At 40.3% G+C, this 17,437-nt stretch overlaps 1 protein-coding gene across 1 annotated transcript in view; it reads right to left on the reverse strand.

Moving 5' to 3' along the window:
* LOC132886518 (dynein axonemal heavy chain 5-like) overlaps positions 1–17,437 on the reverse strand; it is a 310,505-nt gene that overhangs the window by 18,643 nt on the left and 274,425 nt on the right. Inside the window, exons 69-73 of the mRNA XM_060921229.1 lie at positions 16,407–16,597; positions 7,659–7,780; positions 3,448–3,597; positions 2,541–2,786; positions 976–1,195 (exon numbers count right to left, since the gene is read on the reverse strand). Of these exons, the coding sequence (XP_060777212.1) occupies positions 976–1,195; positions 2,541–2,786; positions 3,448–3,597; positions 7,659–7,780; positions 16,407–16,597 (929 nt within the window). The remainder of the gene's footprint in view (positions 1–975; positions 1,196–2,540; positions 2,787–3,447; positions 3,598–7,658; positions 7,781–16,406; positions 16,598–17,437) is intronic.

A 17,437-nucleotide genomic window follows, 5' to 3' on the forward strand; every position in this document is an offset into this window, starting at 1 on the left:
AGGCATCTCACTTGTAATCATCTGTGGTTACCTGCAGGTGTGAGCCGCCCTTAAAACCTGGACCCCCCCTGCAACTTCTCATCTCATCTCATTATCTCTAGCCACTTCATCCTTCTACAGGGTCGCAGGCAAGCTGGAGCCTATCCCAGCTGACCACGGGCGAAAGGCAGGGTACACCCTGGACAAGTCACCAGGTCATCACAGGGCTGACACATAGACACAGACACCCATTCACATTCACACCTACGGTCAATTTAGAGTCACCAGTTAACCTAACCTGCATGTCTTTGGACTGTGGGGGAAACCAGAGCACCCGGAGGAAACCCACGCGGACACGGGGAGAACATGCAAACTCCACACAGAAAGGCCCTCGCCGGCCCCGGGGCTCGAACCCAGGACCTTCTTGCTGTGAGGCGACAGCGCTAACCACTACACCACCGTGCCGCCCCCCTGCAACTTGTTCCCCATTTATCTTTTTCTCCTTTTTTTTGTGTTTAATAAACACCTTAACCTAAACTTCATTTTTGTGTTCTCAGTGTGTTGTTTCCCTTTGAGCCGGGGTTGTAACATAAGTCTCTATATGGACAATATGAAAAAAAAATGGAAAACAAACTGTTGGGAACATTAATTTCCTCAGATGTATTTGTTCATTACTAATAAATAGGGTTGTACTTGTATCCATGTTTAAAAAAAAAAAAAACCATACATATTGATGCAGTAACCAAATGTCCAAGAAAATCAACATCTTGAGAAATGAAACATGGCAAGAAAATATTTGTATATATATATATATATATATATATATATATATATATATATATATATATATATATAATTCTTGGCAAAAAAAAAGGGTAAAAGATGAAGCCAAATAAAACTTAGAAAATAAGAAATATTAGTCATGTGCTGTCAAACACAGTAATAAAAAAATACTAATCATTTGATTAAGAAGAGTGTCTGTCCTTTCACTCTAACCTCCATAGGTCCTCTTGAGTCCTGCTTTGAGACCCTGTGGTGGCTCATTGGTGAATTTGATGGCCATCTGCAGCAGTGTGATGGGGAAGTGGTGGTGCTCCTCAGTGGTTATCCACAGGCGGAAACATTCGTGAATGCTGTCTGTCTCCGTCAGTGTGTCCATCAGCTCATCCATGAAGTCCAGCCCCAGGTGGCAGTTCTGCAGCAGAGCCCAGCCACCCTGTGCGTGTTTGTGTAACAGAGGAAGAAAAAAGCACCTCTATAATTTTTTGCTTCTCTTTTGAAATTAATAAGACAAAAAAATGTAGCTTGTCATGTGTGGCAGCCAGGGCATGGTTGAGCACCAGTTGTGAATAGGAGGAAGAGTTGGGGAGAGTGAGCGGGTAATGAATGATGGTCTATAACTGCGTGTGGTTTACAGCAGACTATTTATGCGTTTCTATTCTTCTTCAGTAATCTGCCAGATGCCAGAGAGACATGGAACTGACTGTTTCTGCCCCGACTTGAGCTAAGCAGAAAATGAGCCAAATAGCAGGTCACTCAGATTAATTTCATGTCATTTTGATTTTGTTGTTTGTGCATGTGCTTAAAGGAGAACTAAAGTCATTTTTAAATTTGCTTTATTTCTTAATTAACGTGTTATTCAATTATGTTTTCGGTTTTAGTAACCTTATATCGTGACTCATATTGGCAACTAATTGCAATTAAATATTATACTTATTCAGCCTATTCGGTTTTTAGCCATGTTGAATTTAGTTAATTTGGTCCATGGCAGGCGCCACTTATCTGTGCGATCTTCACGAGACTTTGAAACATGAATTGTCAGTGACGCCATTTTGAAAACTGTTTTCCAAATGAAATACTGCACAAAAACGAGTTTAAATGACAAATTCCAGCTTGATTACATCAGCATTCGAAAGAGGGTGCGTGCGTCTTTTGACAACGTTGGCAGATATTGGTCACTTTGATTTCCGCTATACGTTTTACTTCCGTCCTACGATGTCTCGCACAGGTCTCAACGAATCTCGTTTACGGCCATTGCTTTGACATATGGGCTGATATATTACATAGCATATTTCAAACACTCATAACTTGCTATAGCAGTGACAAAATAGCGATCAAAAATGCATTCTTATATTTAATAAAATGGAGATAAATAGAATTTTGATGATAAAAAATTTGCCTTCAGTTCTCCTTTAAGACTGCCAAAAGGCATCTACTAATAAAAATAATAGCTCTATTCTCTCCATACACTGCTGCCTGCATCTTCATTCCCCACCCCATCAATGAGGATTATTACATTGGTGCCAAAACCTGAGTTTGAGGGCTGATACACCATGACAGAATTGACTTCCTCTTCACAACCAGCGCTTGACCATGCCTTTGCTACCGCATCATGTTACTGAGAAACCGCAAAGCCCTCTGTCCTAAACATTTTCCCATGACAGAAAATGTCCTCACAGAAAACTTCATCATAATCCAAAAAAATAAACCCACCCGCCAAAAACACCCAATTTTTAAAATCTATTTATGTGGAGTGTCCACCATGCATTTACTGCTCTTACATGAGCCATGCAGTGCTGCAGCAGTTTGCGAGCATGAACTTCCTGTCCTTGACCCATGGAGACATAACGCGTCTCGTTCTTCAGCCTCTTGCCAAGGGCGATGATGGAATCAGTGGGGTCTGAACCCATAGACAAAAAGCAGATGAGGGGTGTGCGGGGGTCCGACTCCTCCCATGTTTTCTCCAGGTCTAGAATCACACTCTCGGCATATTTCTCCCCCAAAGATTCTGTGATATATTTACGGGCCTAGAGAATAATTGGAGAAATGAGAAAATCTAAATTGGCACATTCAGTGCTAGAAATTGATTGAAACTTTGACAGTTGCTGCCTTTTACAACAAGTCTATAAAAGTTCAGGTAGGTTTGGATTACGAACCTTATGAACACTCATAAAAAAGTAGCTTTTAAATTTATGTTGATTAGGACACAAGCCACTGAATGCTCATGTTACCATGTTGGAATGTAACTATGACAACAAACATTAATGTTTAACTAAAATTTTCTTACAGTTTGGACTTACTGTACAGTAAAACAAAAAGGAAGAATAAAAAATTGCATGAATTCACTCAGAAAGGAAATATTTATAAACAACAGTACATGAAAATGTTTTTAATTGAAAGCAACAAGAATAGCGTCAGATAACGTTTGCTGATTTGTAGCCATAGCAACAAGAGTTGCTATTTTCATATTGTTTAGTTAGGAAGAAGCAAAACATGTGCAAAGCTTTGGGTTTTTAAAAGCTGGTAAGTCGCGATGGTGTACGTGAGATCCTCTGAAGGGTCTGATGACAAAAAAAAACAAACAATCAAACAAAAAATATCTAAATCTATATATAAATGTTTAAAATGTCTAGTCAACAAATAAATGAAGTCTATGTAAGAAGTGTGCATGTAATGAGCATGTGTCACCTGTGCAATAGTTCTATCTGGACACCAGGAGCGAATGAAAAGCAGGCGTCTGAAGCAGTCAAGTGATTTATCATAGGCGTTGGGGATCGACTCCTCCTCTGGGGCTTCCTTATCGAACCAACTCTTCCATTGCTTCTCATGACGGCCAATCTGCTCACACACATACACACACTGTATGCCATATAATAATATTAAATGCTATTTTTACTCGGTCACAAATAGTTGACAGTATTTTGCACATAGAGGGGTTCACATGATTACCATCTAGAGATGTTGCAAAAAATGAAAGGAGCTGGCACAAACATATACACGTTCGTTTTTGTGGCGTTTCAGGATGCATTCACCAGTCACTTACAGGACATTTGTAGGGGAGAGTGGGGAGACTTGGGACGGGAGAGACTTGGGACAGTTTGTATTCCCATAAATTAATTTCAACCAATCAGGTTTTAGATTACATCAGAAGTTAGATGTTGCCGCTGAGAGTAACCTATTTCCTTTACAGCCACAAAGCTGGACACTGCAGCAAGACGTGCAGTTAAATATGTTTGTCAACCAAAAGTTGTACTTTGTACTTTGCAATGCAACCTCTGTTCTATGGTGTAATGTACGCTGGTGAATTTGGGATTTGTTAGGGATTAAAGTATGTAGCCTGGAGTTACCATATATAATATTATTTATTAAACTTAAATTCTGGGGAAAAAACATTTAAAGATTTTTCTTCCAAAATGGCCAGATGGAAGAGTTGGGGCAGTTCATGTTACAGGTTTTTTCTTGTGATTTACAAATATAAAATTGTTTAAAAAAATTTTTGTTAAAAACGTGGGAGTGCATCTGCATGAGGATTAAGTTTATTTCATTCCTTCTTTAGAATGGAACTGTTTTGTCTCGTCAGGTTTTGGTAAACTGACATTTTTCTATCGCTGTGTTCATACAGTTCATATGTTCCAAGTTTTGATAATAAATACAAATTAAACATGTAGGCATAGGTACGGTATTTTATTTTTGATCCATGTCTACCCACTATGTCCCAAGTCTCCCAACATAATGTCCCGTATCTCCTCTCAATGTCTCAGGTCTCCCCACAAAACATAATGACAGAAAATGTGAAGCCTGAAGGCCAGTATATGTGACAAGCTGAGAAGCTAATGTTGTGGCAAGAGGGTACATACTCTCTAATGCAATACTCTCTAATGCAATATGAATGTGACTGCTACCTGCAAGGAATTTCACACAATTCACAAAAGCTAAAAACTTGTGCTCAGTCTCTTTGCTCTCCCCTACCCCTGCTAATTCATGCAGTTATACAGTCAGCCAATCAATTGGCAGAAGCGCAATGCAGTTCACGGTTTCCCATACATAGACCATTGTGTGGCGCAGCGCCACACAATGGATTCCTAGCGCCACACAATCAGACTCGCAATTTTGAAAAAAAAATTCCGTTGCATACCGTTCCGGTCATTCATAGTGCTCTTTCTTCTCGTTCACGCGCGCGCACACCCACACAGAGATAGAGGGGCGTGTCCACATGCCTGCCGTTACGCATATACCCGGACTGCAAGTAGGCCTGTTAGGCTAATTAAAAATAACGCAGCCTTCCCGATTCGCCTTCCGACCCCTTATTTTAAAAGGTAGCCTACGTCGTGCTTGTGATGAGCTTTATCATAGCCTTCTTGGCTTACAGGAAATGGACATCCTTGAGTCAGGCTATAAACCAATTTTGATGCATACAGTAGCAGCTTGACGCAAGGAACCGGCCTTATTGCATTATCCCGTTTATCCCGCTTCAGCATTCATGCAAGTTATTAATAATGGCTTGACATTCACAATAAATAAGGATTTCCCACTAGTCTAAATAAAATGTTATACTCGCGGGGATGCCTAGTTGATGCTATCTGAAGCATAAAATCTGAACCAGTGATGCACCGATTGACCGGCTGCTGATCGGAATCGGCCGATTTTCACGTGATCGGCCATGACCGGCGACTGGCCGGTCAAAATTAAAATATGCCGATTTTCTGCCGATCAAAACTTGTGTATCACATAGAGATGAAAGTGGAAATACTTGTAATTCGCAATTAAAAAGACTGCAGCTACACTGGCAGCTTAAACATGCTTTCTAGTGCGATTGTGTTGCGCTTGCGCAGAACAGTGTCAGTCCTGCGAGCCTAACAAGCTCCGGCACGCACGCCGTTAACAACAACAAAAAAATTTCACTATATTTGGATATATTATATATCTAAATATAGTGTATTTTGTTTTGTGCCAGATATTGGATGTGAAAAGAAGAAAATGTTTGTGGTTGTGTGAATTTCCCATTATGGAATTAATACGTTAGCCTATTACCAAACATCTAGTTAGATTTGTACAAAGAGAGAGAGAGAAAAAAGTCTTTTTGTTTGTTTTACAACCTTGGTTGCACTTGATTCCATTGGAAATTACTCTACAAATACGCATTTGACAAAGATGATAGAATGGCTATGGTATAAGTATGACTGGAAATTATTTTTGTATTTTGATACTGAATGAAGAAATGGGTTGTTCTATAAGGCATAAGTTTTCAGATCTAAATAGGCTTATGAAAGTGTGTTCCATAGCAGTAGGCAAATAATATATGAGGGGGAAGTTGTTTTTGTGCCAGATATTGGATGGGAAAAGAAAAAAATTGTGTGAATTTCCTATTTCAGGAAGTAATATGTTAATACCAAACATGAAGAAAGATTTTACAAAGAACAATGCCTTTTTGTTTGTTTTCAACCTTTGAGGTGTTGAAAATGTATTCCTGAAAATCTGGCAGAATGTTCCATTAAAGAAAAGATAAAAAGAAAATAGTCTGTGTGTGAAGTGGTTTGAAAAAATGAAATCGGAATCGGCCAAAATCGGTATCGGCAGGTCACACTCCATGGGAAATCAGAATCGGCCCAAAAAATTGCAATCGGTGCATCTCTAATCTGAATATTTTAAGAAACATCTTTATTAGCTTTATTGGCGAAGTAGATAAACCATCACTGCATCACTGATACACACACACACTGGCAGCTGAATTAAATGTTCTGATAGGGCATGCAGGCTTTGCACCAATTAGGGTAATGCTTTTTCATTATTGTTAGTTGCCTTGGTGTTACCTTAAGTGGTTTCTTACATCTAATTATGATATTTTATTATTATTTTGTTGTTACATTATACTATTTCTTTCACTTTAGTATTGGTTGAGGTAAGTGTTGAGTTCAGTATTTAAAATAAAAACCTCCAGCTTGTTTTTTGCAATTTATTCCTTGAATGTCAACTAAAGAATGATTTGAAAGATTGCCACCAAAAAGGCAAAAAACTAAACTTTAACTTCAATTTTGGTGAGTAATTTTCATCAATTTAAAAGACAGGTTTTCCACCAACATCAAGCCCAGCAAACTAATGGCCTGCCCTGTAATGTAAAGTTGGGTCGAGGAATGAAACCAGGCAGGGTTCTGGTAAAAATTGTTTTAGCTGTCTTCTCTTAAAGAACTTAAAAGAATTTAGATTGAACTGAATAATCTCAAATGCTTCTTGTAGCTTTAAAATAGTCCCAGCAGGTGACTCTGAAGAAAAATACTGTGTGTTTGAACACCGCCCGCTGTAAACACTTTCCATACACCCCAATGACCGACTCCACCGACCGCCACGACACCACCGCGCACGATTCCCTCATCGGCACAGTGGAGCACCACAAATTGCTACCTGGTCTGTGGGAAACACTGCAGTTAAAAAAAAAAACAAAAACCACAACCCAATACAGTCAAGAGCTTTTGTTAATGTTCACATCAAAATTCAGAATGGGGGTAGAAGTGATCTCAATGTCGTTTGTTGGTGCCAGACAGGCTTTTTCAAGTATTTCAGAAAAATTTCACAAATAACAGTGGGATGAAAAGCTAGCTAGCTAAACAAACAAACAAACAAACAAACAAACAAACAAACAAACAAACAAACAAACAAACAAACAATCCTTTTAGGGGCAGTTCTGAAAACTGGAAGGCTGACAGGAAGGCTACAGTGGCTCCAATAAACACTCTTTACAACTGTGGTGAGCAGAAAAGCATCTCAAAATGCATGTCGAGCCTTGAGGTGGATGGGCTATGGCAGCAGAAGGCCACAGTAATCAGCCAAGAACAGGAATCTGAGACTACAGAGCACAACAGCTCACCAAAACGAAACAGCTGAAGACACACACACACACACACCTGATCAAGGATGTCAGAGAATGGCCACAACTTGCTGAGCTCAACCAGGTTGAGCCACGTCATATCCAAGATCCACTTAGCCACTTTGGGTGGGCAGGCTTTCAAATCCAGAGATGCTCCACCTGAGGAACACACACGCACACACACACACACACACACACACACACACACACACACACACACACACACAGTGCTATGTGATACTTTGGTTTAGAAGAAGAAGAACAACTTTATTCATCATACATACACTTGTGAAATTCCTCTCTGCATTGAACCCATCTGAAGCAATGAACACGCACATGCACACACACATACCCATAGCAGTGGGCAGCCATGCTAACAGCGCCCGGGGAGCAGTTGGGGGATACGTGACTCGCTCAAGGGCACCTCAGCCTAAGGATACCCCACAGGAACCTAACTGCATGCCTTTGAACTGTGGGGGAACCTGGCGCATCCAGAGGAAAGCCATACAGACACAGGGAGAACATGCAAACTCCACACGGAAAGGCCCCCATTGGCCACTGGGCTCGAACCCAAAACCTTCTTGCTGTGAGGTGACAGTGCTAACCACTACACCGCCGTGCCGCCCAGTCATCAATATCGATACATCACTGTATCTGAATTGCCATTTCATTAGTTATGATATCATTTTTCTGAAGCCCTTCAACTCTGTGAATCCAGATTTATATTTTGGCATTCGTGTAACTGCACACTCTTCCTATAATTGTTACTTTAGTTACTAAATAATTAATGATTGTGATTGAATTGCTTTAAGATGAATAAATAAATAACAAACTGACAGCTTCAAGGAACAAATTTAAGGAGAAATTAGGGCTCCATCCCGAACCACACACTATACAGTAAACAGTCGCAAGGATACTATTGCTATACTGACATGCTATCTAGGATGTGTGCCCAAGTATTTGAAACACGAGTCTGTATAATTATCTGTTGCCCTTTTACAATAAGAATCATGAAACTCTTTAATTTGTATGAAAGCTCACCACAAATTTCTAACACTTGTTGGCATTTGTTAGCACAACTTCAGCAGAATTACATATTGTGATACATATTGTGGATTGTCTATGGTGAAGATGTCTTCAAATATGATCACACTGTATGACATATTTGCCATATCACCCATGGAATAAGAATCTAACTGAATTAAAGTCGGGACAGTGTTGCTATAGAAAGTTAAACTTAAATATTGCTTTTTTTTTAGCAGCAAAAGTCAAGAAAAACTGTTATGACTGATGAACTCCATCTACTTTGAAGAAAAATAACAAAACTACTCCAGTGTCCCAAACCAACATCTATTCTCATCTATAATTTGAGTGTATTTTAAACCCTCTCCTCATACCTGACATGCTTTTCAACCTCACCTTTCATTTAATTGCCATTAGGAGGTCATCAGGGTTTACTTCTGCTGACACAGGCATTGGTTACAATTCCCAGAATTCATTACGTGCAACGGTGGGCACTGTGTTGTGGCACTGAAGATAATCACTGAAATGCGACACGTCTGGTATTACAGTCCCACACTAATTTCATTTTAAGATGACAGATAATGTATTCACTGGAGCAAGAACAGGTAGAAAATTGTTCACTTCATTCTCTCCACAGACATCTGTGGCAGCAAGGGCATGGTTGAACGTTGGCTGTGAATGATGAGGAGTCAGGTTGAACCAGCAGGTAACATGTTATGAGTTACACCTGTGTCAAATTACTGGCTGTTTATTAAATGTGTCTGTGTGTCTTTCAGATGGCCAGTAATGAGAGAGAGAGAGAGAGAGAGAGAGAGAGAGAGAGAGAGAGAGAGAGCGAGCTGTGTTCCCCAATGTGTATTGTGTGTGTACAGTCACTGAAAAATTAAAATACAGGGAAAATAATAAAACGCACCTTGAACTGTTGCACCTGTCTCCCCATTCCTCATTACCCCAGCATAAAAGCTGTTACACTGGTGCCGAAACCCAGGAGTGAGGAACCAATCCCACCATAGATTCCAAATCAGTCAGGAAGCTTGTCCACACACTCGCCAGCAACCTCCAGTGCCAGCACCAAGACCCCGTTGCACTGTCCACTGACCAGAGGCAGTGCTTCTGGGCAATGCTCAAAGCCCAGGAGGTGGACCAGCTGGTGATCTGGAGCTTCGTCCAGTCAGTGAATACTCCAGTGTGCTCCTGCGGCCAGCATTCCCATTCAGCTGGTCAAGATGGGGCAGCAGGATGACCCAGAAACCTTCCTCGAGTTGTTTGATCATGTTGCAGAGGCAACCTTATGGCCAACCTCACAGTGGGTGGCCTGCCTATTGTTGCTCCTATTGGGGGAGCTCATGGCTTGCCAGTTCTCAGCCACCAGCATACTGGAGTACCTGGACCTGAAGCGGGATATACTGCAGTGGGTCAGGCGTGGCCCAGAAGAGCACTGCCAGCGCTTCCGCATGCTGGCACACGGTAAAGTCTGCCACCTGTTTGCTTTTGCGCAACAGCTTTGAGATACCTGCCAATGGTGGTTGCTGGCAGGTGAGTGCAATATCAAGGACATCATCGATTGAGTGGTCCTGGAGAAGTTCGTCACACAACTGCTGAGCAAAACATTGACATGGATCTAGTGTCACTGTATAGCATCACTGGAGGAGGTGATCCAGCTGGCAGAGGATTACCTAAAGGCATTTCCAGGAGCATGTACTCCTGCAGCTTCTCTCTCTTTCTTGCTCTCTCCCCCTCATCCTTGACCCTCCCCTACCTCAGCCCCACGGAAAAGGGGGCCAGTTCCCCCGAAACCCACTCCCCAAATTCGTGTCTATCCTTGTGTCTCCTCACCCCCCTTCTCCTTCTATGTCAGTGCTGCTGCTAACCCCCTCTCTCTCCACAGGTGGACCCATCTGTGCCCAACAAAGTTGGGTGCAAGTCCGGGCAGGTCTGTTGGCACAGCAGGAATTTCCCAGAATTGGCACTTCCACAAGGAGGCGGAGATTCTGATTCGCATTCCTGACGTCCCACAGGCAGGGGCAGACTGGGACAAAAAATAGCCCAGGAATTTGTACCTGGTCAGCCCACTCTCTGCACAAAGCATTTGTCTGGAGGTCTCGATCTTTATTCCTTGAGAATTTTATGCAAGTACAGTACATCATGAAATGAGCCATTGTAATATATTTTCAAAACTATAAACACTTATCTAGCTCTCCTCACGTAATCACCTCACCTGATCCCTTAAGTACAATAAATGAATAAGTGTACACACAAGCCTAGTTGCTGAATGGACCATGCACCTGTGATTTAAATGTGAATAGCTCTTTGTTGCAAGACTAGACACATGGACTAAAATGATCCTGCCAATACCCAAAATGAATGTAGAGGGGGAAAAAACTCTACAGGCCATTTCAATAAAAATTCTATTTGAAAAGATATGCACAACAATTTCTAAAATAGGCAAAATGACCAATATACAAACTTTCAAGCTTGTGACCTACACTTTGTCTATCGCTGCAGAAACACACTCGCTCACATCTCTTTGCTGTTACAAGATGCATGGAAAATGTATGGCTTGACCGTGAACTAACATAATAATCATCATTATGTTAGTATACCACTGAAACAACACTATCGGTAAAATAAGTAAAATACTAAAATGTACTAATATTAATATTTAATATTAGTACATTATGTTAAGATGTTACCGGTAATATACATTTATTAGTATACTAGACCTACTAGTACTAGTCAGGGGTGGACCATTAGGCAAGGTAGGCAGCAGTTGCTGTAGTAACAGCCTACTTTCAACTAGACAGTAGCTGTAGCAGATTGAGAATTACAGGGTCAACACTGACAATTTCAGTAGTTGTTGTTTCATTAAACCAGGAAAAAGATCTGATTTGAGGTTAGTCTCTAAGCTAATCAAACAAAAAAAGCCATCATCTGATAACTGAATACCTGTATAACTGTTAGCTACCTTGTTTGCGACTGATATAGCTAAAAAGCATAGTAGCCAAATAAGCCTTATCATCATCAACCTTACCACGTCACTGGTGCTTTGCCTGGGCTCTGGGGGCTGTACTGGCTCTGATTCTGGGAGCTGTGCTGACGCTGACTGTGGGGGGACTGTGCTGGCTTTGACTTGTTAGATGCAGCAGCAGCACCAAAGGAAATGTCTGCCTTTTTGAAACACTTTGTTGCACCTGCCTTGAGCGACTTCTTTTTTCCCTCAAATTTTCAGCTCCACCTTTTCGTTGCATTGTATGCTTTTTATACATTATTTCTTTCAAACAGATAACTAGGCTGAGGTCACTGTTTCATTAAGTTGAGAATTAGGGTCGAGAATTACAGGAGTGTCTGATTGATTGATAACAGCAATGGGAAAGGGGATGAGACAGACCCATGGGGACCAAAGTTAACTGGCTATAAGGTAGTGATATGTGAAACTATTTTGTAGACCACAGCCAATCATGTTAAAATGGCCCTGCCCCACCCCTGTCTGGGCCAGTAATCACACAACACCATGGGGCAATCGATCAAGGCACATGCCAATCGATTTGCAACAGCATTTTTTTGTCCCTACTTTAATGGTTTATCAGCCCAATTGTCCAGCGGCCCACCAGGAAAACTCCCGGTACTCCTGATGGCTGATGCGCCCATACCCATGGGCTTCTCCCAGTCGAGCAGGAATGTACCATGTCTAAATATTTAAGTCGATCTCCTTGACGATGAACACACCAGGCTTTGGTGGTTTCTGGTTGTAATCAGACCTCCATGCATCAAACCCTGATTCAATGTGTGGCACTAGGAAATGCACGATTGGTGAAGGTGAGGTGTGTACATGGGGATGTTCACAAATATTCGCAAATGCCTATCACTATTCATTTCAGGGGTAAAAAACAGTGTGGAGGCGGTGGTTAGCCCGAGCCTCACCAATCCACTTATCCTGGGGACAGATTGGCCATCAAAAAGGTGGTCCTCACTCTCTGGGACAACCTGCTAGGATGCCCTTTCACTCTCTGTTCCAACTATGCCCCCCCAGTGGCTCCACCATGAAGGCATAGATCACTCATTGATATCTAGCTCTTCAGCCTTTCAAGTTCAGGTTACTTCACAGGCCAAGGGCACAGATAGTGGTGGTGGATTACCTCTCCCGCTGGAGGTGGGGGGTCGGGGGCATCAGCTGTAGTCTGGACGACCTGAGTTGGGTGGTAGGGGTATGTGGCAGTGGGGGTGTAGTCGAGCATTGGCTGTGAATGGTGAGGAGTCAGGTTGACCCAGCCAGTAACATGTGATGAGTTACACCTGTGTCAAATTATTGGCTGTCTATTAATGTGTCTCTGTGTGTCTTTCAGATGGCTAGTGATGAGAGAGAGAGAGAGAGAGAGAGAGAGAGAGAGAGAGCGCTGTGTTCCCCAACACATGTTGTGTGTGTGTGTGTGTGTGTGTGTGTGTGTGTACAGTAACTGAACAGTGAAAATACAGGGAAAATAATAAAATGCACCTTGAACTGTCACACCTGTCTCCCAGTTCCTCATTGTTCCAGCACAAAAGCTGTTACAACATCTTATTCATTTTCTCTATTCTATATCACAATTTATTTGACATTAAATCCCTGAGATGTTTTTTTTTTTTTTACAGCAAAAATGAAACAATGTTCCCTTTAGCACATGTTTGATGTCTGAATGTTGCGGCTTTAGTCAAAAGCTTATTGCTCATAAAGTTTTTAACAATTTATATGATACACGGTCACCCATAAGCATGTAAGAGTTGTGCATGCAGGGGAGGAGTTTGAGTGAAATAGAGGCATGTTAGTTATGCATGAGTCTGACTTAGATTTCATTAGGTCAATTTACTAGCTCTTGGCTTTAAAATACATAAATACCTTAAAATATCAGCTTCAAAATCATTTTCATGGGATATTGAATTATAATATTGAGAATGGATTTCTTCAATCCCGACTCCACACCCTGTTTACCAGTTATAACACTATATAACTCTGGTGAGCATCCAGAGAGAGCCATCATGAGAACCTCGCTCCCATGAAAACTGAACAATGCTTTAGATGTTCAGCTGGGCTTCATTCTGTTGAACTAGTACTGTAGGTAATATTATGCTAGCTGCCTTGCTATGTCTTGTGCTGTTTCACTTGCTTGATATTTGGCTGTATGTACAAAGTTGTTTACTCACTAGCTTTTGATCATAATCCAAAGCAGTCCATTTTGACAAGTCTAGTTGCTAGCAACACTTGTTACATAACACTCAGTACTGTTAATGAGAGCTCTTGCATCAGTTGCTCTCTAGTGTTGTTGAGTATTTTGTTGACTGGCTAGAGATGTCAGTATTATGTTTTGGTTACATTAGCTTAGCATGCTACTACTCCAAGCTGTGTGCAATACTTGTGCAAACTTTGACTACGAGATGTTTACTTCAAGACATAACATTGTTATGATGCTGCAGAGTTTTGGTTTTTTTTGTGGTTAGCATGTACACATACATGTCAACCTTTGGTCAATCAAACCTGTATAACCAACCTCCAAAATCCGTATTTCCCTTATAAAATCCGTATAAGATGCAAATTAAAATAATTTACCTAAAATTTGAATGATAATTAACAATGATATATCCAAGTTACTTTTTATTCAATATTAATAACAATAAACCTTCAGAATGAATACAAAGCTCCAATGTTTGACAAAAACACAAAGTGTCACTCTAATGTTCTGAATTGTACTCCATGACAGCTTTTTTAGCAGTCTGCACCAATACCTCACGAGGCTGCATGTCACAGCAAGTGTCTGTGTTGATCTTGCTGGAGTGCCCATTCAGAATCGTTTCATATTGAAAGTCGCTCAGGTGGAAATACGCTTTTCAAACAAAATGTTACTTCCCGGTTGGCGGGATTCTCGCAATGCGGTGTGCGCATGATCAAAAGTGGAACGAAGTCTCGCTACCACAAGATAACGTGTGATTTCATAAGACTCTTTACTGGCTGTCTGTGCTTTCTGTAGTGTACAGTACGTTTGTAAATGTTATGCGCTCTTTTATCATCGTGGGAATTGATTGTAGCTCTAAATAAATATTGAAGTTTTTTTTAAAGAATCCATATAACTTTATTTGTACGCCCGTATACTACGTTTATTGAATCAAATCCGTATAAAATATGGACATTCCGTATAGGTTGACATGTATGTGTACATTACATCTGACAAGACGAAAACATTTCATACTGGTTACACACATACTCCACATTCAAACACTTAGCAAACAATGTACAGTATATGGCCTGAAAACACAAAGTGTCTGTAAGTGTTATAGTCATGCTGTCTGTTGTTGCCCAAATGAGGATGGGTTCCCTTTTGAGTCTGGTTCCTCTCGAGGTTTCTTCCTCATGTCGTCTGAGGGAGTTTTTCCTTGCCACAGGCTTGCTCATTGGGGATAGATTAGGGACAAAATTAGCTCATGTTTTAAGTCGCTCAAATTCTGTAAAGCTGCTTTGCGACAATGTTTATTGTTAAAAGCGCTATACAAATAAACTTGACTTGAAAATGCAATCATGGTATTTCAGCAAAACTAAACTTGGCAAAACTTGTTAATAAATGCATGTGTACTGCTGTCCAGGGACGCTCAAAGCACAACTTATATTTATGATATTGGTGTAAAAGTGAATTACATTCAACAGCTGTAGGGCAAGCCAAGGAGCAAAAATACCAATTCTTGCATAATGAGGCTTTATGTTGTGCACATGATTAACCATCAGAGCCTGACATAAAAATAAACTCCAAAACAACAGGATGTGCTAGATCGAGTGCTATTTTATAAGCTACTGAATAATGAGGGTGGAAGCCATACTGAAAAATGAAACCAAATTTATGATATACTAGTTGTTGATTGGATATTTAATGCTTGACATCTCGTTCATACACACACACACACACACACATTAATATATATATATATATATATATATATATATATATATATATATATATATACACACACACACACACACACACACACACACACTTGTTGGTTTTTTTTCTACATTTCTGAATTGTGCCTTGTTCTCATATGATATTACATTTGACAGCAAAAAAAAAAAAATCCCACAACTTCCTTCAGTCCACATTTTCTTTCCCTGATTTTTTGGGGTGTAAAAGTTAGTACTTGTGTTTAAAGGCAGTCTAGACACTACTTAAAAAAATAAAAGAAAATAAAACCTTGTTTCGGATGCTTCTACTCAAGTGATTCAACTCAAATCTGCTAACCTCAACAGCATGAACTTTGCACACATGATTTGAGTCATTAGATACCCCAATTCTGAATTCACTGAACTTTCCCAACGTAAATATTCGCAAAGCTTGACTCTCAATATTGCCCTAAATGCACAATGCAATTTTGCAGGCTATACGGTCAGTTTAATAGTGGCACAAGCCATTGTGTTAATATGCTTTTTGAAGGCAGGCATAGAAATAAAATATTTTCCTGACATTTTTTGTATTTATACTTGTGTAGAATAACAACTGGTTGTACAACTGGTTCTGATTTTCTTATCATGGTGTCATACCAGTAAATTATCACCACTGTTCTGTATTTTATTTAATGGTGGTCACCATTAAAATTGGTCTCTTAATTTTTTTCCCTAGCTGTACATATTTCTTTTTTCCTTTCATTAACAGCACCTACTTGCACAAATCTGGGTGGAAGGCAGAAATGGAGAAAAAGAGAGAGGAACAGAGAGCTGCCAAAATGATGATTCTGTCTCATCTCTCACCTTTGATTAAGGTAAGAAACTCTCCGTGCTTTACTCTATTGCTCTGCATGTCGATCTTGAGCGCCAGCTGCAAGGTGAAAAGGAACTTGTGCTCCTCATACAGGCCTCGGGCTGCGTACTTGTGCACTTCATAGGTCATGTACTCAATGATGTTGCCAATCCTTTTGCTTGTAATTGGACTCTTCGAAGACCTGTTTAACATGAATAGGACAAACAGCAACATTTTTTGCGATTAATTCTAACAGTATATTTTGGGTTTGTTTCATTAGTAAAGGTGTTTAGCTAAGAGTTTGTTCTTAAAACCTATTAAAATACTGCTGAAAGGAACTTTTACAACCCCGATTCCAAAAAAGTTGGGACGCCGTGTAAAATGTAAATAAAAACAGGATGCAATGATTTACAAATCTCATAAACCCATATATTTTTCACAATAGAACATAGACAACATATCAAATGTTTAAACTGAGATAATGTACCATGTTAAGAAAAAAAAGGTAATTTTGAATTTGATGGCAAAAACATGCTTCAAAAAAGTTGGGACAGGGCCATATTTACCACTGTGTAGCATCCCTTCTTCTTTTAACAACAGTCCATAAATGTTTGGGAACTGAGGAGACCAGTTGCTGGAGTTTTGGGAGAGGAATGTTGTCCCAATCTTGCCTGATATCGGATTATAGCTGCTCAACAGTCCTGGGTCTTCTTTGCTGTATTTTTCGTTTCATGATGCACCAAATGTTTTCAGTTGGTGAAAGGTCTGGATTGCAGGCAGGCCAGTTCAGCACTCATACTCTTCTACTATGAAGCCATGCTGTTGTACAGTGGTGCTTGAAAGTTTGTGAACCCTTTAGAATTTTCTATATTTCTGCATAAATATGACTCAAAACATCATCAGATTTTCACACAAGTCCTAAAAGTAGATAAAGAGAACCCAGTTAAACAAATTAGACAAAAATATTATACTTGGTCATTTATTTATTGAGGAAAATGATCCAATATTGCATATCTGTGAGTGGCAAAAGTATGTGAACCTT

Source organism: Neoarius graeffei, chromosome 5 (genome assembly GCF_027579695.1).
Source record: "Neoarius graeffei isolate fNeoGra1 chromosome 5, fNeoGra1.pri, whole genome shotgun sequence".
NCBI lineage: Eukaryota > Metazoa > Chordata > Actinopteri > Siluriformes > Ariidae > Neoarius > Neoarius graeffei.